This window comes from Typopeltis vanoorti, chromosome 19, assembly GCF_054136105.1.
Source record: "Typopeltis vanoorti isolate ZY-2024b chromosome 19, IOZ_Tvanoo_1.0, whole genome shotgun sequence".
NCBI classification, from domain to species: domain Eukaryota; kingdom Metazoa; phylum Arthropoda; class Arachnida; order Uropygi; family Thelyphonidae; genus Typopeltis; species Typopeltis vanoorti.
The window spans coordinates 28,507,526-28,533,641 of record NC_143567.1 but is presented as its reverse complement, the minus strand read 5'-3'; the positions used below and the strand labels follow the sequence as shown (position 1 = coordinate 28,533,641).

Below are 26,116 nucleotides of genomic sequence, written 5' to 3'. Positions count from 1 at the left end.
TTTACTAGTTTTCATCTTCTGTATCCTCTATCTTCTCACCAAAGTCTTCCCATAAAGTTCATTTAGGCTAACTTTGGGATGTATCTTAACTTTCTTGCATTTCTCTGTATTCTCTCAGAGTGTTGACTTTCTTTATGATGTCTTCTTGTGTATTTTTAAATTGCAAACAAATACTATATATATAAAATGTTTATACACTGGTGTTCTAAAACCGAACACTATTTCTGAAGATTACAACTGCAAATTCAGATGAATCAGCTTGTGGCAATTTGTATAACTGACAATTTCTAGTAGAAAGTGGGTACACATTCAGATTTTTGAGTTATGCACAAAGGAGTCATGTGGTAGCACTCAACAGGATAAAAGACAAAAAAAACTGCGCTAAGCGAATTGTGTTTGAAGGAAGCTTTTTTCGTGAATGAATAAAGTTGCAAACTTGGATATCTTGTAATGTCTCAAAGGCATCGTATATAGATGATTTCACGTGGGGAAAAATTATTGGAAAGCTTGAAGAAGGCTGCAGAATTGCTGATATTGCCAGAGAGTGTGGAATCTCATGTAGTCATTTTAGAAATTATGGGCTTTACAACCATGTTATAAAAAAAATTTTAATTTCCTGATGTTTCGACCTTCATATTAAGGTCATCATCTGGAGTATATACAAGGACAAGCTGAGTTACATTTCGCACAGTATGATAAAGAGACAATCAACAATTGTCGATCAAATCAGTCTCTTTAGCATACTGCGTGAAATGTAACTCAGTTTGTCCTTGTATATTTGTATATATTCCAGATGATGACCTTAATATGAAGGTCGAAACGTCAGGAAATTAAAATAGTTTTTTTATAACATGATTGTCAAGTCCATAATTTCTAAAATGAATGCTGATCACTGTGTAACACTAAAAGAAAGGAATTACACGTAGTGTTGTTTCCGTGCTCTGGGCATTTTACATCAATGGAATGTGTTCCAGACATTTGCTAAGAAGTCACCCTTACTCTACCATGGAGCATGAAGACAGGTTTTTGATTATAACAGCCAAACATAATTGGTGCACCATAGCAGGTCAGCTTGCAAGTAGGCTCCATTCAAGCACTGGTATCTCGACAAACTGTGACAAGATGTCTGCAACAAGTAGGCCTGTAGTTTGTCCACAGTTAATTGTAGAGCATATTTTTAGTATGTTGTATCCATAAAAACTGGACAAGACACCAATGGGCTAATGTGCTCTTTACAAATGAGAGTCGTTTTAGTCTTTTCTCCTATTCTAGATGACTAGATCTGGTGTGAAAGTACTGCTTACCATTGCGAGAATGGTAAGCAGTACTTCTTGAAAGGTAAACATTCTTGAAAGGGATAGATATGGCAGTGCTGGGGGTCATGATGTGGGGAGACACTATACTTAATGGATGCACTGAGCTACAAGTGCTGGAAAAAGGGCATATGACTGGTGAACAATATTGCAACAAAGTTCTTCAATGTCACATTCGAGTGCTCAGTGGTGCTATAGGCGATGATAGTGCACACCACATCATACATGAGTAGTGGAGATACTTCTGGAGACCGAGGATATTAATTGAATGGAGTGGCCAGCACACTTTCCAGATCTCAACCCCATAGATCGCTTTTGGGACGCAACAGGAAGATTGCTGCTCGAAATTCCCCTCCAGAAAACAAACATGGACTTATCCTTTCTCTGAAGGAGGAGTGGGCCAGTTTGCCTCAAGAACTCGTGAATCACTTGGTGCTAAGCATAGCATGACATGGTGAGAGCTGCATTGCAGTTTGGGGTGAACATATTCCATACTGAAATGTCTCTCTGCATAGTTTTCTGTAAGCTGTATGTTAATTCCTTAGGAAATTTGTAACCTTTGCCAAAAACATATTGCAATTTAATTTGTATGAAAATTATAGCATATATTTTGTGTAATATAATTTATTAATAACATATTGCCAGCATGGCAATAAATTATGTCCACATTTGACTGTAGTCAAGAAAATGTTTTCATATACGTCAAATGAAGTTTGTCCTTAGCTTTTGGTCAGCGGTGTGTGTGTGTGTTTAAGTGAATCTTATTGACAAAAGGTTGTAGATCTATAGTGCATTAGTACTATTGATAAGATTAGATAATCGAGAAACCGTACCCTATATTTTTAAATATTGATTTCCTTAAACAATGTAAGTTTTCACTGAAAGCAGTTTTGTATTCATTAGAACAATGTTTCCCGAAGTAGGATGTATACCCTGGGCATATACAAAAGATGTCTTTGGGGAGTACGAGGCATTTTTTTTTTTATCAATTTTGATTACCTTTTTATATATTGTTATATTTTTGATGTTATATTGTCACAGATAAGTGCAGATCCATTCTATATTTAATTTTTCAATAACTAAAGAATATAAAGGAAGTCTTAACCCACCGTTAGTAAGGTGGGGTGTAACAGACCCCAAAGATTTAAAATTGACTATAACTTTTAAAAAACGCGTGGCGAGCCATGCCTCAGTATAGCTTCCCCTCCTGTAACCCGCTACTCAACACCATAGATGACAGGCTTTTGCACGCAAGCAAGTTTAGTGTGCGGAGGTGTAAAGTGTGCTGGGGTCCACCATAGCTCACCTTACCAAAAGTGTGACAATATTTACTTCCGAAACATGAGTTGTTTTCATGTATATTCTACTAATATATTATTGTTACTGCTGTGTCTTCTATATTTTTACATACCAACTATAAGTAAATACATTTTTGTAAATATTTAGAGGGTATTTTGAGAATAATAACTTTTTTTTACCAGATGAGTTACGAGCAGGAAGAAGTTACGTCAACTTATAGATGACACTTTGACAGACAAAGAGCCATTTAGTGGAGATGATGATGATAGTAAAATTGATTTAGAATTAGTCAGTAATTATGAGTCTGATACAGAACAAGACTGTGAGGAAGAATCCACTAATATTGATTAAAAAGATATGGATTTCTATAATACAATACATTATTTGGGTAAGTCTGTGGGACCCCCACCTTACCACTTTTGTTACATTTTCCCACCTCACTAGTGCCGGTTTAACAAAATTTGCAGGTTCCAACTGTGTGGTTCAAACTGTTTGCTTTGAAAGTTTAAATTCATGTAGTTCAAACCACAAGTAGATACATTTGACCAAACATGCTCAAATATGGAGAATAAGATGTAAACGTAGGTTTCTATGGTTAAGCTGTTCTGTAGATAGTTTTCACTATTGAGCCCACATATTAATATAAAGAGTTTATTAAAAAAGTAAACAATTAAAAAACCTGACAAATTTCATGCATCGTAAGACTTACATCATCATTACCATTACCCCTGATGATGTAAGTCTTACGACGCACGAAACTTGTCAGGTTTTTAATTATTTATTTTTTTAATAAACTCTTTATATTAATATGTGGTCTCAATAAACTACCTACATGGAGGATAAAAGTTTTACATTGGCTGCATTGCATAACCAGAAGCCCTGACTCCAATCATCCAGAAGGATTCTGGATGATTATAGTAGAACTATCACAGTACATCTGTAAAAAAACAGAAATAAAACAATGTGATTATTATTATTATTATAGTAACTTCCATGGAGTCAATAGACTCATCATGGGAGGCCTACTCAACCAGCAACATGTCTATCATATTTAACTTTTGAAATTATTTACATCCTCTGCATTCACAATGCATTCCACTCTCCATATAAAAAATCTACTTCTTACAAAACTATTCTTCACCACATATTTACACAACTTCCAGGTGTGGCCTCTTGTTGTTCTTTCCATCTTAATGTCTTAGTATCCTTACTTTAATTAATACAATTGCCTTAGTATCCCAAAATGCAAAGCACATATCATTACAGACATGTATTATGGGACAGGCCACTACCCAGACTAGTTTCAACCTTTATTAAGGTCTCATCAGTGGGAGCCAGACCCAGAAGTGATACCAAGGTTGAAGTAATGCAAGTCATATTTCCATATACAAGTGGTCAAAAGGTGTCACACCTTATTATTAAAATACTCTGAATTAGAGATAGACCACATCTATAACCTATACTATAAATTAAAGATGCCAAGAAGTTATATTCTTGGTTTCATCCTTTATGCATGTGAAGTCACTTCACATGGAAAAACTTGGATAAAGGGTGAAACCAAGAATATAACTTCTTGGCATCTTTAATTTTTAGAGCAATATATAGTCTATATTCAAGTTGTAAGTCAGCAATTACAATTAGAACTGGAGGGAGTACAGGAAGATGGTTTGCAAAATTAGCTGTAAGACAAAGGTGCACACTCTCCCCTGTTATTTTCCCATCAATATGGAAGATGGTATTAAACCTGATATAAAAATTGGAGATATTTAGCTCAGCTCAAATGATGTTATACTCCCAATTAAATCCAGTATTGTTGATTTTGCATGAAAATCAATAATAACAAGACAAACACTATGAAAATATCATTTGCATCCTGAATGGATAACCTATAGAATAAATAAAATATTAGCTATTTAGGCCCAAATTTTAGTGAAGATTATTATTATTATTAAAAAAGGATATTGGATGGATAATGAGCCAGAACAGACCAATATGGTCTATACCCGTAATTAGTGTTATGTTGATGATTATTATTATTGGCACTAGGTCTCCATGGAGTCAAAAGATGCATCACGGAAGACAGACACACATAGAGAGAGAGAACTCATCAAACTGTGTTCATAGTGTGTCCATATTCACCACACTGTCTGGAAATGCATTCCACTCACTAACCATCCTCCATGCAAAGAACCAGTTCCTCACTCACACCTTCACACAATATCAGCTTGTTCTTCATCATTCTCGCTAATTTTGCATCATGTGCAAATATTTTCATATCTTCAATTAAATCCATTCCAATATCTTTAATATACAAGTTAAACAACAATGGCTCCAGAACAGAACACTGTGGCATATCACTAGGGACTTTCCTATTTCAAGATGCTGCATCCATACACACAACTTGCTGACCTATCTGAAAGCAAGTTACTTATCCAAGTCACTAATCTAGTATCCAATCCCATCTGTTCTAGTTTAGTTACCAGTTCCATTTTTGGTCTCCAGAGTAGGATTTCCAGACCATGTAAAAAATACAAAAAAAATATATATAAAATTGATAAAAATCCTCAGTCCACCCACAGTATCAAATATGTTATAGGTTTGCACATAACCTTTTGTGGGTGGGAGCAACATAAAAAGAAAAAAGCTTGTTGTGTGGCAATCTATCCAAAGTCTTTTAAAATATGCAACTCCCTTGTTATGGAATGAAAGTAAATTAGTAAAACATGACCTTCCTTTAACAAACTCATGCTGACAATTACAGATAATACTGTTGTTATGGACCCACTGCTGCATTCTAGCTCTCACCAAACTCTCCAAGGCCTTAACCACAACTCCAGATATACAGATTTGCCTATAATTTTAGCCTTATCACTACTTTTGTGAAGTAGAAAAATTTACTTCTTTTCGCTTGTTGTGCTGCTGGCAAGACTCTTGTTAAATAGGTTTGCCAATGCTAATGACTTCTTGGAACATTCCCTTAAGACACACACATGGTGATATGTTATCAACTCCTGTTGCCTCATTGACATCAAGTTTACTTAACTTGCTGACTCACCAGTAAGCTATCTTTCCCATTTCCAATACACTTGAATTTCTTATGATTTCACACTGATGAGGATGAAACACCCTAATGAATTGCTCACTGAATACCTTAACTGTATCCCTTGCAGCAGTTATCAATCTACCATTTTAATTCATTACCATCATCTTATCATAGTCGTTCTATGATAAGTTGATTTGACTTACACCAAATCCATTTAAATGCAATCTTTTACTTTTGTTCTAATCCATTTTTTCCTCAAATGCATCTCACATATTTTACAAACTACACTCCTTTCTTTTTACACATATGTGCCAGCATACCATTTATGATTTTTGCTCTGTCTCAACTTATCATTATCATACCTTGGCAACACAGATAACCTTTTCTACCCCACTGTTATTATGTTTTACTCTTCTCAATAATCTCCTGATATCCATCCTTGCATTCTCCTTATGTCCAACAATTCCCATTAACCCTCTTGCTTGTTTACTTCTCATATCCAAAGTATCAGTTATCTTGTTTTCTTTTTTCTCGAAAACAGACCTTATGGACTCTTTCATTCACCATATCTTTAATAATGGAATCTCCATACATATCACTGTTCTTGAGTCATTCGTTACCTTTTTTTCCTCTACTGGAATTCATTCGGTAAAGAAACAAAGTCAATTTCATTCAGTAAAGAAACAGAGAGTCAAGTAGAGTGCAAAAAGACTTCATTCTTTTTGCCACTCTTTCATTCCTTTCAGACAGTTACACAAAGCTATCAAAAATAAGCAAAATTCTACTAAAATGCAGTCAACATTGCGAATTACTACACATACACACTTATCTTTGCCAGGACTGGTTCCCAATGACCTAGTACATAGCTACCTTCTAAAATGCAAACTAATTATGGAAATAGGCAGTAGGATAAGCAAAGCTGCTGTGGGGGGGGGGGGGGGTAAACTGTGTGGAATAAGAAAGAAATCAGTCAAAACACTAATTTGTTTACAAGACAGTGCTCATGTTCAAAATAATTTTAACTGATGGACCTAAAAGTTGAGTTAAAATAAACTAGTTCATCAAAGACTGAAGACCACATATAAGAGAGTATTGAGAAAAATTAAATTAACACATGGCATTAGTGGGAATCATATTATCATATTAATTAGAAGGAACTTGACATTGTTAGCATTCCAGAATATATGTGAACAGAACTAATCTAAGGTGATGTGGTCATTTTAAGGTTAATACACAGGTGTCTCATGCCAGGACAGCAGGAAAATAATACAGAGGAAGTCCAAGATCTAGGTAGATTGACACAGTTAGAAGTGCCTTAGTAGACCAGAATGTAAGAACTGACATTACTGGAGTTCTGACAAATAACAGACTGATCTAGAGGAAAATTGTCAAGTAAGTAATAATGTATTAGTATCATGTCGTACATAGTATCTTGTCCACCACTTGAGAATACTATATCAAGAATTTTAAGATGTTGAAATAAACTTAAAATTCTTAATAGTTAGTATACAAATCTGCTTTAAGAATACCTTAATTATAGGATATTATTGTTAATATTTTATCTGTATATTCTGTTTAAGCAAGGATTAAAATAGAATAATAAATGTAATTATAGGGAATTCTAGGAACTAAAGAAATTCCAGAAAGTGGAAGTTCTTTGGCAATTCGTGCACTTGGATGGGGAACTCTGTATGCAGTTTCAGGTTTCAGCTTATTTTGTTATGGAGTTTGGACTGTTTTAGGAGTTCAAAATGTAAGGTCTACATAAATTTTTTTTTTAATAACTTATTTTACCATATGATACTTTTATTATTATGCAGGTATCTCCATGGGGTCAGAAGACTCATCATGGGAGATATATGATTCACATACTAGACATTGTTTACACAATACCTATCATACCTTTTCTTAAACTGATTCATTTATGAAGCACTCACATAACCACCTATGTCAACCCATTCACCACCCTCCAATCAAAAAAATCTAGTCCTAACACCCACCACACTCTTACATAATTTCCGTGAGTGATCCTTTTTTCTCTTCCTTCCTGCAATGTACTGAAAAAGTCTTGAGTGTCAATCCTATAAAATTCCTGTAATAACCTATATGCTTCTATCATGTCTCCATCTCCACTTTTCTGCCTACCAGCTAGGTTTTGAAGCACAGACCTTCAATCTGTTTTCATATGGAGCATTCCATAGACTTGCTACAGTCTTTGTCACTTGCCTCTGAATGCTCTTTACCACTTCTTCATTCCCCATGGAATCCAGGTAACCAGATCTGTTTGCAGTAGTCCAGATGCCACCTTATAAAGGGGAACAATAACTTCCCTATTCCTGCTTGTTAGCACATGCATATATATATAATGCCTAGGCCTTTTCTTTTATTAGTTAATCTTGTAGATACATGAAAATGATTTCTAGAAATTCAAAATCATTAAAAACCTTTATTGCCTTTTTATTTCTCAAAGGGAGTAGGCAGAGCTCTTTTAGAAATTGGAAGGCAACTGGTCTCAACCAATAGCTGAGCTCATGGCTGTTGCTTATTTCAGAGGCAATGCAGGAAGGGAGAGTGTGGTAGACAACTGCCATCCCATGATCTTAAACTAACTTATAAATATGACTGTATTTAATTAAAATTTAAATTGCATATTAGCATTGAATATAATGAAAACCTAATAAAGCAAATTTCAGGAAAACACTATTTACTGAATAGTGTTTTCCTAAATCTTCCATATTAATTTTATGATGTATATTTCTATGTGAATTCACTGCGGCAAAGAAGTATAATGAAAATAATCTATAAATGAAACCTGGCCTACCTGCCATATGACTAAAGAATTGTACCAGAAATTTTCTGTCAATATTTCATAGTGTACTAGGATTAATGTCTTTTTTTTTCTTTTTTTAAATTTTTATTTTTCAACTCAACACCTGAGGGATTGCATAATCTATAGGATGTAGTGTCATGTATGGGCACAAGGTAGGAATCTGTTGATATGCTTTTTAATAGCTGGAGATTGTAGTCTCCAGCTGTTAAAAAGCTTTGTAGAAAACAGTATAAAGAAAGCTGCTCAAAAGAACAGAGCTAGATATAGTGAAAAAGCTGTTATGCAGGTTCGAAGCTGGAGAACAAATGAATATTCACTAGAAGCTATTTGTGATTCTTAGAAGCTTAAAGGAATGTGGAAAATTAATGGTGGCCAGTTCAGCAGATATATAGAAGAGACAAAAAAAACAGAACCAAACATCTCTGAGAAAGTGATTGGAGAATCTGTGTGGGGGGGGGACCATCTTCATTTAACTGGATTGCCCTTTTCTGGATGATATCAATCATTTTTAGAGATAATTTTGATGGTGTGCTACTCAAATGTGGAAATAGTATTCCAAGGTTGGAAAGATTTGGGATTTATAAAATGTTAGCAGCTGCAAAGATAGTATCTTGGGTGGGGGCTTAGTTTTTTTTTTTTTTTTTTTGTTGAGGCCGAAGAAATACAGGTAACCCTTGTATAATGTGGATGTTAGGTTCCATAGAAATGTGCCGTTATATAAATCACATTATGCGAGACTTAGATCACATAGAAAAAGTAGAGTTATGATCCGAAATCTTTTTTTTTTAATTATGTAAACAACAATGACATCCAACAAAAATATATTTTTATTTAATTCAGGTAATTCATGTAAGTTAAGAAACATATAAACTATGAAATAAATACATCGTATAAACTTATAAAAATTGCAAAATAAAATAAAGTGCATATTTTAATCATCATCACTGTCTTCAAAACTAACATTTTGTAGATGTTCTTTATTTACGAGTGGCCAGATGTCATCATCACTTCAAATCTCTTGGACATCATTTGTATAATTCTCTTTGCATACTTCAGCTGGTTTAGTTATCAAGAAGTCAGTAATGAGATCTTGCTTATCACTATGCTGCAATTTTTTATTAAGTTCATAATATGAAGCTGAAAAAATATCCAATTGTCCCATCGAATTCTCATGAAGAGTGCTCCATTGAGGGATCATTATCCGTAAAATAACTTTCTTGCCAAGTCCAGTCCTTCTGCTGATTTCTTTAAACTGAATTCTTTAATGGACTCATCACGATCAGAATCTTCGGCAAAACTTTCCCCATCATTTGATTTGATGTCATCTATTAACTGTACCAGTTCCTTCTCATAAAAATAAAACAAATAAATCAACTAATGCCTTTTATTCCCTTATAGGGAGTAGGCGAGGCCTTTTAACCCTATCTAGATTTTGGAGACTGAGTGGGCAGTTCAATCTCCACCGGTAGCCAATCAGAGATAGCTGGCCCACGTCTATCACTAATTATAGCAGCCACCGATGAGCAGGCTGACAAACAAGTGCTGCCATCTCTTGGTACCTAACCCTAACAAGATATGTTACTGTCTGACATAATGTGGGTACTACGGTCGATTTTCTTGAGTTTACGGGATGAAAAACCCGAGTTTCTGGGAGGAAAAACCCGTTTGCCCGTGCCAGAGATCGACTAACTCAGGAATTGGTCGAAGAAAGGCTTAGAAAAAGTTCCTCCAGTCTGAGACTAGACTTGAACTTAAGTCTGACTTCAAGCGACCAAGCGCAGAGGATGCAAGCGCCACTTCCACTGAGCTACACGGGCTTCAGTTCCTTCTCATTTAAATCTAAATCTGTTTTCCCATTCATTAAGTCACTAATTTTGTAACCATATCGCAAAAGCCCTCTAAGTGGCCATTACTATAAAAAATAAATTTTTACATAAAAAAGCATTACATATTGTATATAACTCACCAGAAAATAGTGCTCAGCTTGAGATTAGCACAATTTATTTTTAATGCACTTTCCTGGCAGAAAACGATGACAACAATTGACGTACATGCATGCTAAAGGGTATTTTCCCTAATATAAATTCCCTTATTATGAAAGAATTAAACCAAGAACCAGTAATAGAAAAAATTAAAAAATATAAACATAAATGGATGGAACACATTCAAAGAATGAAAACAGAAAGATTACCAAAACAAGCCTTAAAGTACAAGCCATTAGGAAAAAGAAAACCAGGACGTCCTCTTAAACGATTCAACGATGACTTCTAAGGTCGCCATGCTAGGCCTAAATCCTTGATATGCATGATGATGATGATGATAAATTCCCTACTTATAACTATATGCATGATACAGGCAGACGCAAATTTAACGAAGATAAAATTTGATTTTTCAGTCACATGGTGAAAAATATATAAAAAGATAAAGGCTACTGCAATTTGTAGGTAGGTGGTGTTATATCGAAACCTTGTTGAACAAGGGTTACTACAATTTGTAGACCACGTTATATAACTACTGCGTTATATGAGGGTTATCTGTATATATAATTTGCTTGTGATAAGAAAGGTTAGAAATGTAAGTCAGCCTAAGAGAAATATGGTCTTGTTTGGAATTAGTGCCTAAAACATATCGTGGTGGATAGATATTTGTGAATTATATACAGTGTATATATGAACTTCTTAATACAGTCCATAGTGTAACGTAGTCAACAGCATGGGTGTCCTCAGAAAATTTTCTGAGGAGGGGAGACAAATAATGTATAATAAGATATCTTGGAGACAAATAATTACATCAATAAATTTTTATTTAATTTTTTTTTTCACAAGTAGATCTGCAGATGCCCATGGTCAACAGCATAGGAAAGAATGAATATTGTGTTAAGTGAGGCTGTCATTATTGAACTATGATGCCAAAATCATAATGATCTCAATGGATGAGTAACTTTTAATAGTAAATAGACATATAACTTGAACAAAAACATGAATAAAAAATATCATTTAAAATATAAGATTTAACATGTACACCTTGTTAATGCATAGGAAACCATATAGGAATCAGAAGAAAAGAAACTGAAAGAGCAGGAAAAAGCTGTCATAAAAATTTGTCTCACCTTCTCAAGCCAGTATTCTATAATTATATATTTAGTTTAATCCTTTATCCAAGTGTAAGCAAACAAAGTTTGTGCCTGAAGTACTTCAGGACTGGGGCAACTCATAGCAAAGCTTCACATCACTTGTCTTAGTATCCCGTAATGCAAAGCACATCTCCTTGCAGACATGTATAACGCTATGCATTGTGGGAAGGGTCACTACCCAGGCAGGTTTTGATCTTTATTGAGGTGAAAAAGTAAAGGGTTGCTCATCATAGGCCTAGAGTAGTTAGTATAGGGGTGCAAGAGAGCTTGATAGTATTAAGAGAAAAAAAGACAGATAGATAGCATGAGAGAGAGAAAAGGCCTCAGCTCTTTTATATCATCATATAGCCAAATGTGGTGGACATGTCTTCTCCATCAACACAGATTTGAGTGATAGTCCTTTCTTTGCGAAATTTTTAAATTGTCTATTGAAGAATGAAGCTGAAGGGCTATCTGCTAAGTACTGTTGTATTCTTATCTTAAAATTTCTTTCTTCTACTTGTTTCTGCCTTTCCAGTTCTTTCTCTATGTTAATGTTTCTAATGATGTTGTTACATTCTATACCATCGCATTGGTTTGTTACAAACCAGCTTCTCCCTTTACACAGATCTTTCAACTTTTTCCTTTCTGCTTTACTGCTTTTTTTGAATTTTAACCACATATCCCAATTCCAGGTAACATTATTCCAATTCAAACAGAGGGTCTGGAATTTAGTTGAAAAGATCAACGGAAAATTTGGTGGAAGTCTCCATGGTCTAGAAGAGATCTCTACTTTTTCCATGCAGTGGAACTTAGGTATAACTAGATTATGATCTGACATGTTGATGTCAGATGTTTTATCTGAATTATCCTATTTATAAGGGAAGTAGAGATATAACTTCGATCAATACGAGTACCGATACCTTGATTCATGTATGTCTGGAGATTGGTTTTGCGAATCCTGCATATGTCTACTAGTGAGCATTGTCGAGACGTTTTTAATTGTGCATATCTCACTTTTCCACCCCTGGGATGTCCTCCTATTTTGTCTAATGTGGGGTTTTCAATACAATTCCAGTCTCCAACTGCTATGATGTAGTGGGCACCATATAAATATGGCTCCAATTGCTGGAAGAATTTTCATCTAACTGTTCCATTGGATGGAGCATAAACATTTATAAACCTTATTACACATCCACAGTATTTCCAATCTATTGTCAAGATTCTCTCTTCTGCATCCCTTTTGGATATTACAGAATGACCCAAGGAGGGGGGGGGGGGGTAAGAATAAGAACTCCTACTCCAGCCCTGTTAAATCTTCCAAAGCTCCAATAAGAAAGAAGTGGATATCTATCTGTTAAATTTTTATATCTGCAGAAGTATGTTTCTTGGAGAAACAAAAGCCTGATATTATGGTGTAGCATAAGTTTACGTATAGTTTCTTGTTTAATTTGCCTATGGAATCCTCGTACATTTAACGAGGCAATGCAGAAAGGAGATGCTATGATTATTGAAGTGTCACTGGCAAGTCTTTAACTTCTAAATTTTGGATGAACCCGATGAGGTCTTCAGTCTGTGAAGAAGCAATTGTGTAACTTGCTTCTTGTAAACTGTTTTCCAGTTTTTTTACAGTTGCTTTCCATTACTTCAATTTCATGGCTATCATTTTTGATTTGGAAGCTAGTTATTTTCTTTTCATGTAGATGATAACTGTACTGAGAAAACTTTGAATCAGTAAACTTTATATTTTCTTTAATTGTATCTCTTGCTTTCTCTTTATTAGCATGAGTTGGTTCTTCATAATCCATAAACTCTTCTGAGCCTGAAAAGTTTTCATTTGATGATCCACAGCCTTCTCCATCTTTACATTTTTTATTACTTCTTTTTCTTTTAGTTGTAGTTTTTTGTTTATCTTCAATTTTTTTTATTACTTTGTCTTTCCTTTTTGATGATCTTGCCTACATATTAAGCTCTTTCAGTTGTCTTACTTTTCTGTTTCTTCTCCGGTTTCTCATTGTAGAACAGTTGAATGTTTTTACATTTCATTGTGTACCTGTTCATTATTGGTAATTTCAACTGATGTTCCATCAGTATTTGACTGGAAAAGTTTCTCCTGCAGATCTGGAATTTTGGGGTTAATTTCTGATTTGGTCACGCACTTTTTTTGTGATTTTACCAAGTGTAGTTTGCTTAAAAACACCGACTTTACTAGATTGAATTGGAAGATCCGGGAACTCTTCATTATGCCTCGCTGATATATATGGTGTTCTAATTGGCTCTACAGGAGCTCCCACTCTTTCCACGAAAGTTCTAAAAGGACAGGTGTTAACGCAGTGTTCAGAACTTTCGCATTTCTGACAGGGTTTGAGGCACTGATTAGCGATATGTCCGATCTCCATGCAGTTGAAACATTTAGATTTAGGACAGTTACCACCTAAGTGATCATATGAACCGCAATGCAGGCATTGACGTTGTACTTTGGGATAGTTTACCATAACTCGGGTTGTAGTTGATTGGGGTTATCCTTCTCCTCATGGATACTGGAGATCAGTGTTTAAGGAGTTGTAGATACTTTTGAGGTCTTGTTTGTTTATTCATCACCAAGTTTCTGCATTGAGGAAGAGGGGAAATTGGATGTTGTTATTAGCTAAGCTATAATTGGAATTTGTTGTCAGTAAAAGAGCATTAATACACAGGAGGGGTGCATTCTTTTGGTTGTGCAACACTGCTGGAGAAGTTTTGGTGTAAGGATGAATCCCTTCTTGCATGTATAGAGAGAAAAAATTGGACAAAATGCAGAGTGGGTGATTGTAAAATGCCTGGCATAAATCTTTTGAATAAAACATTTGTGATAGACCCAGTCAGATGCTTTGGAGATGCTAATAGCATCCAGCCAGCTAGACTGAGTTAGTCCTGATCTTTCCACTGCATTTCTCAGTGATAGGAGACATGTACAAAAGATATTCTTTGGAATGGCTGTGATAGAATCTGCATTTGCAATGGCTTACTAGATAGTATGGAAGTTAGCACTTAATGGATTTTTCTATTATTTTGGAAAGGATCGATGTGAGAGAAGTGAGTAAATAATTGGATAACAATAAAATAGCAAGAGCACTTGTAGGTTTAATGTAATAACCATTGAACTAAATTTTTACATGCTATTACATCAGTCTCAAAAAGATGCATTAAACACTACATTTATTTCTATATCCTCTCTATTATAAGCTCATCTCCTGCAAAGTGATATTAATATATTAGAAAGCAAAGTCCTTAAAATACTGCATAAAAATAAAAACATAATCATCCTCACAGCACAGAAGGGAAATGTTACATTCATGTTAAACAGTGCTGACTATGATTCCAGCATCTCTGATTTGTCAAATTTTTATCCACTTACATAGATTGCGATCCTACTTGTTCTTCAAAAAATGAGACTAAATGATCTTATTTAAAGTACATTCGGTTTCTCACATGTTAAAAAAAAAAAAAATTATGTCTCATCGCTCCTGGATTTATGGTGTACCAAAAATACACAAAGCTGGCATTCCTTTTTGTCCAGTAGTATAGATGCCATAAGTTTGTCCACCTATAATTCCTGCCTAGTTGCTTATCCAAGTTTCTTAAGAACCATACTGTACACTCAAATTCCTTCTTAAAAATTCAGCTCATTTTGTAGACTAAATTTAGCTCAGATATCAAATATACAAAGCAAACAGTCAGTTATTTTAGTCAGTTTTGGTGTAGTATCATTATCCACAAATGTTTGTATTGAAGAAATTATCACCATCTTCAAAGATCTATTTCCACCTGATACTGCAAATCTTTTCATGTATTATCTTCCTTTACTTAGAAAGGAAAATTTTATTTCCAGAAATGCAGTTTAGCAATGGACTCCCCAGTATTAACTCCTATTATTTTCTTCTTTCAGGCTTCTCTACTTGTCATCAGCTGCCTATTATCAGATTCCACTCTGTGTGATTCCTCCAGTCCTCATCCTCTACACTTTTTTCTCCATCGCTCTCACAGTGGTTCTTTTTCTCCTTCCAGGGGGGTGACCAATTCATAATTCTCTAAGGCCATTGTTGTTTTGCCATTATCTGGATCCATACCACTTCAAAGCACATGCCTCTGCCTCTATCTTCTCCATAACAGGTTGTTCAACTTTCATCTCTGTTCAAATATATGCATTTCTCAGACAATCATATGTATGGGCTCATACTTCATCTGAAGTAATCCATAACTTCTACTTGTTTCCTCTGGCTGTCATGATTGTCCAAAACTCATCCATGGGTCATTATGCTCACTATAATCACATGAGCATAATGTTAAGATACAGATAAATGGAAATCAAAGTAAAAGTTTTGTCACAAGTTATCTTCAAACCACATACCGCATGTGGTGGCATTATGTGGATGATATTTTTATTGTGTGGATATACTTTTTGTTGTATGTACTTGAAAAACAAACTAGATTAGAGTATACAAGATTGTATGTTCCTGTAGCAGTAGGGATGCTTAAAGATGAACAACCTCTGTTCAGGCCAAATAGGTTTTGTAGATCAGATTTTCACTTTAAGATAAACAGTTGAGAAATCATGAGAATATCTATTCAGGTTTCGTAGATCTGGAAAAGGCACATGACAAGCTGCTAAGAGAAAAGCTGTTCATATCACTACGGTTATATGGGAGTAAATTGGACATTATATCAAACTATACATATAATGTATATTTAAGTTGTAGGTTAGCAGTTAGAATTGAAGGAGTTATAGGAAGATGATTTGCTGTAAAATCAGATGTGAGACAAGGATGCACACTATCTTCCCTGTATTTATCATCTATATATGGGTTGCATTATAAAGGACACTGAACGGGATATCAAAATGGGAAATGTTAATCTCAGCTCATTATACTCTTAAATAAATCCAGTGCAACTTCAAAATTCCTTAATGAAATTAAATAACTGCTGTATCAAATTTGACATGAAAACCCAACAACGGAAGACAAACTATGAAAATAGGCATGGAAACAACAATGCAGGGAAAAGTCTATGTCAGATGGTGAGTCTCATCTTTTAAAAGAATTTGCTTATGTTTTGTTAAAACTTTTCATGGTCTTCCTCTTTCTCTTTGTCCATAACTTGGTCTGTAGAGAGCAAGTGCATCGAGCATAGGTGAGATTGGTGTCCCTACCTCAGCCGACTTTTTCCAATTCTTTCTATTAGAGATCTTTGCTGGCTTTCTTCAAGAATAACAATATTATGAATGTGACCTTGTTATGTACATCCTAGTATTGATCAAAGGCATGTTGTCCCAACGCAATATTAACTGTTCATTGAGTAGTTGATGTTCCATGTCTGGGAATCACATGTAAATATGGCTTGACTGGTAGTTTTGTACAGATGAAGAGATTGGATTTCCAGATATCAGTAAGCTTTTATGGAATTGAAAATTTTTACACTTTCTTTTCACTGTGTCAGCGTAAGAACCAAGTTACTAAAAATCTTTTACTTCTTCAAAAGTGTGATTATCTGTTTTAATATTTCTTCCTATTCTACTTTTTTGGACTTAATTTCACTCCTGTTGACTGTCAACCCAATCAATACTGCATATTTTTACTTAAATTATCTGGGTGATTTTGGGAAGTCTGGATGTTAGGTTGATTAGCACAATATCATTTGCAAAGGAGAAGACTGCATATGTTGCCTGTCAAATCTTGAAGAGTTATTCCATATCTTTCACGAGTCTGAAAAACATAGTCAAGGGTAATGATAAAAATATATGGTACCAAACAGTACTGAAGAACTCCAGTAGGAATAAGAAACTCTCCATTAACAATTACTCTTGCATGGTAATTTTGGTTTGGTTCTACTGTTGCTTTTATTATTTTCAAGAGTATGCCATAATAACTAAGCCTTTTGAACATCCTTTGTCTGTTGACTGAATCAAAGGCTTTTAAAAAATGTATAAAGTTTAAGATTAAAGGAAGGTTTTTATGCTTCCTCCAGCAGTCTTCTAAGACAATGGATGTGTTTTTCAAGAAACCTTGATTTTTGAATAGAAAAATGTGTTATGTATGTGTGGTTCAGTTTAGTTTAGAACAGCGCTTCCCAAACTGTCGGCCGCGGCCCCCTTAGAGGCCGTAAGTTTTGTTGAGGGGACCGTGAAATAATGAAAGCAAATTTAAAATGTTTTAAGACTAAGTAGATTTTTTTTTAAATCTTAAAAGAAACGTGTTTAATTTTTGTTTATTATTTCTTTTTTGTTCTTTTTTATATTTTAATCGAAAAAATCACACATTGGTGTTGGTTCAGAAATTTTGCTTCTTGCGTATTTTAGCGCTTAATGAATATTAGTAAATATATGCTTATTCATATAAGTTTCATTTCAAAGGTATTGATAAGAAGCACAAAAAAGATTACAAACACAAAATCTTGAATATAAATACAATAAATATTATAATAATATATGTCTGCATTCCGATTTCTTTTTTTAGATGGGGGTCATGAAATATTTTAATTTTTCCAAAGGGGGGGGTCCTTGGCATCCATAAGTTTGGGAAACGCTGGTTTAGAAGCATTTTGTTACAGATTTTTAGAGTGATAGGAAGCAGGATGTGATTCCTCCATAATTTTCTGGGTTGTTTAGATTTCCTTTTTTGGGTACTGGTATTATTACACTTTTTCTCCATTGTAATGAAATGTTGGCTGTAGCTAGAGCTGTACCTTTATACCATCCAGTCCAGATGTTATCTCATTCTATTCTTTTGGGTTTTTCATGCAGTTTCAAATTCTTGCATTGTAAAATTGTACATATAATGGAACGTTCTCTTTGGATTATTATTCCTAACAAAGCATCTGTAGTGAAGTTCACTGATGAATTATTCAATAGTTTTTCAAAGTGGTTCTTCCATAGTAAGAGTTCTACACTTTTATCTTCAGATATCTTGCCATTTTTAGCTGTTATTCTTAGTCTTTTGGGCATAAGGAATTAGCTATCAGGTATGTAAACATGGAAAATATTGGTTATTCTGAAGAAATTTAGATAAATAAAAATAACAGTCTATTTTCTACCCATTGCAAGGTGAAGGCCTCTCCCATTACAGGAGGTTTTGGGTCTACTACTCCCATGGTGACCCAGTTCATATTGGGAGAGGACAATCACAAACATCCATGCCTACACAGGATTCGAACCCGCAGCCTCTTGGCTGGAGAGCGGATACGCAAACCACTCAGCCAACCATAAAAGATATAAAAAGATAAATAGAATAAAAGAGAAATTAATCAAAACACTAAACTTGCTGTACACAAGTGTTCAAACCAGTTTTATGGATCTAAGAGCCTAGTTATGAATAAAAGATCTGATCAAAGGCCACGCATATGAACATTCTGAGGAAAATTAGGGGAGTGAACAGAGAGAATCAGTGGCAAAATCATATTAATAATAATGAAGATATTAGGAAATAACTTGACATTGTTAGCATTCAGGGATGTGTGAGCAGAGTTAATCATTGCTGGTACATGAACACAAACAGAATCAAAGAAGAAAGGTTTGATGCCATAATGATAGGAAAAGGACCCAGAGGAAGACTGATATCTGGGTGGATTGATGCAGCTAGAAGTCCATTGGAGGACAGAAATATAAGATTTGACAATATTGGAGTCCTTACAGATAACAGACTAATTTGGAGGAAAACTGTCAATACGAAATGAGCCAGTAAATTTTTCATGTAGTATCACAGAATCCTGTACATCCCTTAAGCGTACATATCAATAATTTGATGAGGATGATAAAACACTATTTTGCATTGATTGTCATTAAAAATAAGAATTCTTGTTTTTTTTATGGTTACTTCTTATTACAGTGCACTCTTATTATAACAAACTACCAAAATGTTTTCGCTACATAGCACTGAAGCAGTGCCATACTATGGCACTGCTTCAGTGAACTTTGCACTATAACAAACCATTCCTTTTGTTAATGTGAGTTTGCTAGAATTGACTGTACTTGCTACTGTTGGTTAATAAATGTAGCTGATTTGACTTATAGTTACTTTATAAATTATTTTTATTTTATAACAGTTACAAGAATTTCGAATTAAGATCGGTTCTATTTTGCCAGAAATTCCTAAAAAGGCACCAGAAGGAAGAAGTGATTTTAATTCATTTCGAGATTTAATTAATTACATTATTGAGGAAGACCAAAAAAAAAGCAAAACTGCAAAGTAGTATTTATAGGGGCCTTGTCAGTGTAAATATGTGTAACTGCTCATGAATTAAAAGTTTTGACATCTTGCATTTTTAGCTGCTTTTATTCTTCATGTTCTCCAGAGTTTTTTCAAAACAAATGCATTTTGGAAAGAAAATTAGTTTTTTGTCGTTTCATATTTATGCCATATCTGAATCTTTGTGCACTAACCATTATTAAGAAAGACATTAATCGTAATAGAAATTAGACTCAAAACATTAAGAGGTCACATAACAACAGTTGGGACATGCACCAGGAGAAGGGGAAAGAAGACAGCAAAGGCTTTTACAAAGAACTGCAGAAAGTCATAGATTAAAACAACTAAAAACAGACTATTTATACCAGAAATATAATACAAGCATAGGGAGATTTGGTGACAATAAATGTAATCAAAATGGACACAAACTGCGAGTCATTTATAATAATGAAATCAGTATTTAAACATAAAGAAATACATAAATATACATGATCATCCAGAGGATGCAAGTCAGTTATTGATTACATTATCACAAATTTTAAATTAAATCTTGATATATTCTTACATCTAGTTAATCCTAGATGTAAGAATATATCAAGGCTTTGAATTAAACCCTGATCATTTTATGGTATTGGCAAAAATTCAATTTAAACCAAAATGGCTAAAAATAAAGTGGAAAATAACTATCAACTGAATTATAAAATTTCTTCGTTACAAGATCTTCATACTAGACAATAATATCAAGAATGCACTGATTTAAAATCAGAAACCATACATGAATAAAAGACAGAATAGAAATGAGAAAATCTGAAACAAATTCTGACAAATGCACCAACAGAAAGCTTAGGAATAAAAAATAAATGGAATAGAAAAAGGACTACGAAACTGGGACAAAGAAATAGAAAAGATAATAAAACCAAAAAAAAAAAAAAAAAGTTACCAGAAATGGCTCAATTTCAAGACAGCTGAAGCAAAAATAGAATACAAAAGAAACAGTGCAATTGCAAAAAGAGAAGTAAGGAAAATTTTAGAGATAGGAAAAATTTTTAGCTGAACTAGAACAGGGGATATAATTATAACTAAGCCACCAGCTAAAACCTATAAAATACATGAACAAAGAAATAAAAAAAAAGTAAAAATTACAAACAGTAGATTTAGAAAAATGGATAACTAATTTCCAAAATCTCTGGACTAATTAATGATAATAAAGAAGTAAAATTTTATACAACAAAGAATGATCTATCAGAAAATATTATGATATCAGAACTAAAAAATACAATAAATGAGAAGACAACATAAACATGCAACTGTACAAAATGCAGAAGAAATTTTTAATGAAAGATTTCTGAAGTTCTTTAACATGGTCTGAATTTTTGGAAAAGCTCCAAACACTTGAAAAAAAGCACTGGTTATCCAAATTTATAAAAGAGGAAATAAAGATGATTGCATTAACTATAGGGAAATTAATCTGTTACATGCAGGTACAAAATATATTCAGGAATACTAAAAGAGAAACTAAACAGTATGGCTGAGAACAAACCACTAGAAGAACAGAATGGATTCCGAAAAGGCAAAGCCTATCTTGCATAGATTCAATTTTCACTCTAAAAATATTAATTGAAAAGCAAAGAGAATTTCAGCAAGAAACATGCATGGCCTTCATTGATTATGAAAAAGCATTTGATAAAATTAATAGACAAATGTTATTTAAAATATTAACCGATCCAAATATACTAAACCAGCTCTTACATACAGTCTATTCAAGAAATATACAGAGGAAATAAAATAGTAGTCAAATTAGAATGGAAAGACATACCAAGAGGAGTATGGCAAGAATGTACCCTATCACCTCTCCTTCGTTTAATGATTTTTACTGATCTCTGAAGGTCATCTTCTGATGTAGCTAATACAGTTTGATCATCTAAAAAGAATAGTATATCTTTATTTGTATATCGAATGGGTTATGCTGTTTCCAAATAAACTTATTTTATATTAAAAAGCAGAGGATTAGTTATGCTGTTTCTAGATCACAAGGATCTGGAAACAGCATAACCCATTTGGTATACAAATAAACCCATAAATAAAGATACACTATTATTTGCAGATGATCAAACTGTATTAGCTACATCAGGAGATGATTTACAGAGAACAGTAAAATCATTAAATGAAATTTCAGAACAATATAATATGAGAATATCAAAAGTAAAGACAAAAATAATGGCTTTTAAAGGAGAAAACCCAATAAGAAGTAAAATAGTGAGAGATAATAAAATATTAGAACAAGTAAATACTTTCAAATACCTGGGATGCAACTTATCATATGAAGATGAAAAAGATACAGGCATAATAAATAATATATTTAAGCCATCCTTGATACAAAAACACATCAGAAAGTAAGTTCTGATGGGCTGTCAGAGAAACAAAAATATACTTACAAAAAAAACTTTATTGGATATTAAAGTAGACATCTTTCACTACTTTTCTACATAATTTCTGCCATTGTTCAGGCACTTATCATAATAGGGCACCAAGAGTTGTATACCTTCATAGGTTGCCGCGTATGATGCAAACCACATATTGACTGCTTCTTTGACCTTGCCATCAAGGAAAGATTTCAGATGTTTGAACAGGTGAAAGTCGCTTGGTGCGAGGTCAGGACTATATGGGGGGGGATGATAGAATTGTTCCCAGCTGAAGGTGGTGAGAAGTTGTTGTGTTACACATCACTCATTGGATGTTCTCCATAAACCTCAATAATTTGCCAATGAATTTCAGCTGCTTTAACGTTCTGCGCATTCAAGAAACAGATAACTGATCTAATTTCACATGCAGCGGGTGATTCAATTTTCTCACACACCAAGAAACATATGCACTGCAAGAATGTCTGAAAATGGCACCAATGCCTTGCTAACGAATTAACAAACTCAGAACGCACGAGCACCATTGCGATCGCAGCGCTGCAGTGAAAATATTTAAAAATGGAACTTACTTTCTGGATGTCCCTATGGAAGTGAAACATGGACCATAAAAAAGAATGAAAAACAAATACAAACAGCAGAAATGAAGTTTCTCAGAAAAATAGCTGGATATACCAAGGGATCATAAAACAAATTAATTTTACAATCCCTCACTACAAAATCAATTAACCACTATATAAGTGAATACAATGCTTGGAAAGAAGTCAACAGACACCATAGTGTGAGGAATAAACAACCTTGGTGCCCACCTTAATAAAATGCAGGACCTCCTTTCGCTGTGATCACCACAGCAATCCTACAGGGCATACTTTTCACAAGCATATGATAGCAATCAATGGGAATTTTGGACCGGTTTTCCTGTAGGCATGTCATGAGGTCCTGGACTGTTGTGGAGCAAACATCCCTTGACCTCATCCAAGACTTCAGTTTATTCCGGAGATGTTCAGTAGATCAGGGCTCTGTGGAGCTATTCAAATGTGGCGACGTTCATGTCCATAAACCACGCAGTTACAGCGGCAGCCTTATTACATGGTGCATTGTCTTTGCCAAAAGAGACAGTGGTCAGTTTTGTAGAAATGCCACAAAGTAGGAAGCACTGACCAGAATGTTCAGAGACATCTCAGAGTTCAATGTTTGTAGCATCACAAACAGAGATCTGAGATTAAAACAGGACCTCTGAATTTCATAGTTAGGGTTACACACTCTGGTAAGAGACATTCACTACTACACCCACACTTGTCCAACTGCTCAGTAGAGGGGTGTAGCATGATTCGTCATTCCATAACACAGCTTGCCAAGCTTTCACATCCCACTGTACACGTTCTTTGCAGTACTGAAGATGATGTTGCTTGTTGGTTTGGGTAATGTGGAGCTTACATATTATGGTCCTGCCATGTAAACCATTGTTGAGGACCTCAGTTCTGAATATTCTTGTGCATATTTGTGTTCCAGTCGATGTCTGGAATTCTGCAAACAATGTGTCAGCTGACGAATGGCCACGTTTGATGAGTAGCACTTGCAGTGGACTCCTTGCACTTCCATCTCAGTATGGTATCACTGATTGTTGACCTCAGATGGCCCAATTTGTCAACAGTTTGCCAAACAGATAGGCCTGCAACATGGTATCCTATCACAATGCCTCTTTCAAACCCCGTCAGTTCCCCCTCTTGCAGCCATTTCATCCAGGCACAGTTGCACTGACTTGGGAGCATCATATTCCTTCAATTTACACAATCTACAAATGTGACTTGTTAAATGGCATGATGCATCTTGCCCATCAGGGTGTTTGTTGACTATTTCCAAGCACCATATAAACAAAAATGGTCAGAACATCTAAATCAAATGGACAATAGCAGACTGCCAAAAATACTATACAGATATAAAATAAACGGAAAAAAAATTGGAAGACCAAGAAAGCAATGAGCATGACACCAGAACAGGTCATTTAGCCTAAAATCCATGACAGGAAGAAGAGATTATCATTAGAAGATAAATTTTAGTTGTCACAAAATTTTCTTATAATTTGTTAAAATAAATTGAGTTAATGTTTTAGTTAGGAGAATTACTATATTTCTTACTAATAATAGTACATTATCATATTAAGGCATTACTGTATGCTGAATCAGAAATCACTGAAACTGTTGAAAACAAATTAAAAATTAAAATTTCATTTAATCAGCTCATGCATTCATTAACACATTGTGTAAACAGTTTAGCCAGCTTAAATAACTCTGAACTAATTTTTGTGTAAGTCCAATCTACAGATGATTGTAAAACAGTAGCATTAGCACAGCAGGTGGACTAAAGGTTACATACATTCTGAGTCCTGTTCTAGAAATGTGCTTTCCTAATACTACTTAAGGCCTCCAATAAGCAAAATGGTGGTGGTCTTTTATCTCATTCAGAAGAATAAGCAAACACCAGAATTGACACTTCTTAAAAAATATGATCTATATAGTTATAAATTTAATTTAATAATGAAGTCTCAATAATTAAAAATAAATCCAGACTCTGTGTTCAGTTTTAAATTATTTATTATCTCCAGGATTAAATATAGAAAGTCTTTGTGAAATAAGCCTTAAATCCTTACATAGCTTGCTATATCAATCTGTTTCATGTAATCCCAACTGAAAGATATGAAATACAATAGATTACAATGATGATACATTTAATGCTCAGGTATTAAAAAAAATACAGCTCATTGAAGACTACCATAAGAAACATTGTGTTGCAAATACAGCAGGTATCTGTTTAATGTGATATCCACATTATTGTAATTTTTCTTTTAGAATGCATTTAAAGACATCTTGGTCAAGTGCAGTTATTTTTATTTATTTTTATTTTTTTTTTTGAGGCAAGTGACTTCCCCCCTCCCCCTTCAAACGTGTAATTTGATGACATCTATGCTGAACTAGCAAGATGTCATGCTACAAAATAAATAATAAACAGAAAAGCATACACAATGTATTTTTGCATATTCATGTATTAGAGATTCATTTTTGTTTCCACTTAGTCAGAGGAAAAGAATATATCTTACATTTGCTTTGTCTGATCTCATGTGGTACTATCCACCAGTAGTGGATAGTACTGGTATGAAAAAGCAATAAAAAATTTTGTGAGCACATATTGCACTTGAAACAGTCAAGAGGTTACACTAATACAGTGCAAACTGTATTAGTGTCACATTCAGCTATGAAAGTTATCATTATTAAGGGCTTTGCATTGATAATAAATCATTATTATCAATGCATGCACAAAGCTCCATACGAGTGATAACACTAAAGAAGGAATTTAGTGCTTCTTGGAAAGAAAACTACTGAAGGGTTTACAATTAGATGTAGGGGAAGGGGAAAAAAAAAAAGATACAGCATGTTGGCAGAAATGATGTGTGAGAAGAGAATATTTGGTCACAGGTCACACTTGACATGCATTCAAAAGGTGCACTCTTAGAGTACAAATACATATGTATGTTTTGGAATTTCAGAATATTTAAACATTTTTTATGATTAAACACAAGCTCTAGTGATTAGTGGCTGTTTTACCTAGTTCTGATGATTAAAAAAAAAAAATAAAACAGTATACCTAAAAAGTTTATTGAACATAAACATATAAATGAAATATAAACAGTATGCAATATCAGAGCCACATGTTCTCCTTGAACATGTGGCTGATACTGCATACTGATTTAATATGATGATCAATTGTGAAAGGCAATACCATCAGTAAAGACAAATACCATACGATTGCAAAACATGCAAGTAGTTAAGCCAAGTAAAGTAATTTTGCTGCTTCTTGAAATGAAACTGAAATGGTTTGCAGAGAG

At 34.2% G+C, this 26,116-nt stretch overlaps 1 protein-coding gene across 1 annotated transcript in view; it reads left to right on the top strand.

Annotated features, from left to right (window-relative positions):
• Positions 1-19,889, top strand: part of LOC150095947 (transmembrane protein 242) — a 94,194-nt gene extending 74,305 nt beyond the window's left edge. The window contains exons 3-4 of the mRNA XM_090408863.1: positions 7,271-7,408; positions 19,674-19,889. Of these exons, the coding sequence (XP_090264989.1) occupies positions 7,271-7,408; positions 19,674-19,820 (285 nt within the window). The 3' untranslated portion in view covers positions 19,821-19,889. The remainder of the gene's footprint in view (positions 1-7,270; positions 7,409-19,673) is intronic.
• Positions 19,890-26,116: the final 6,227 nt, after the last annotated feature.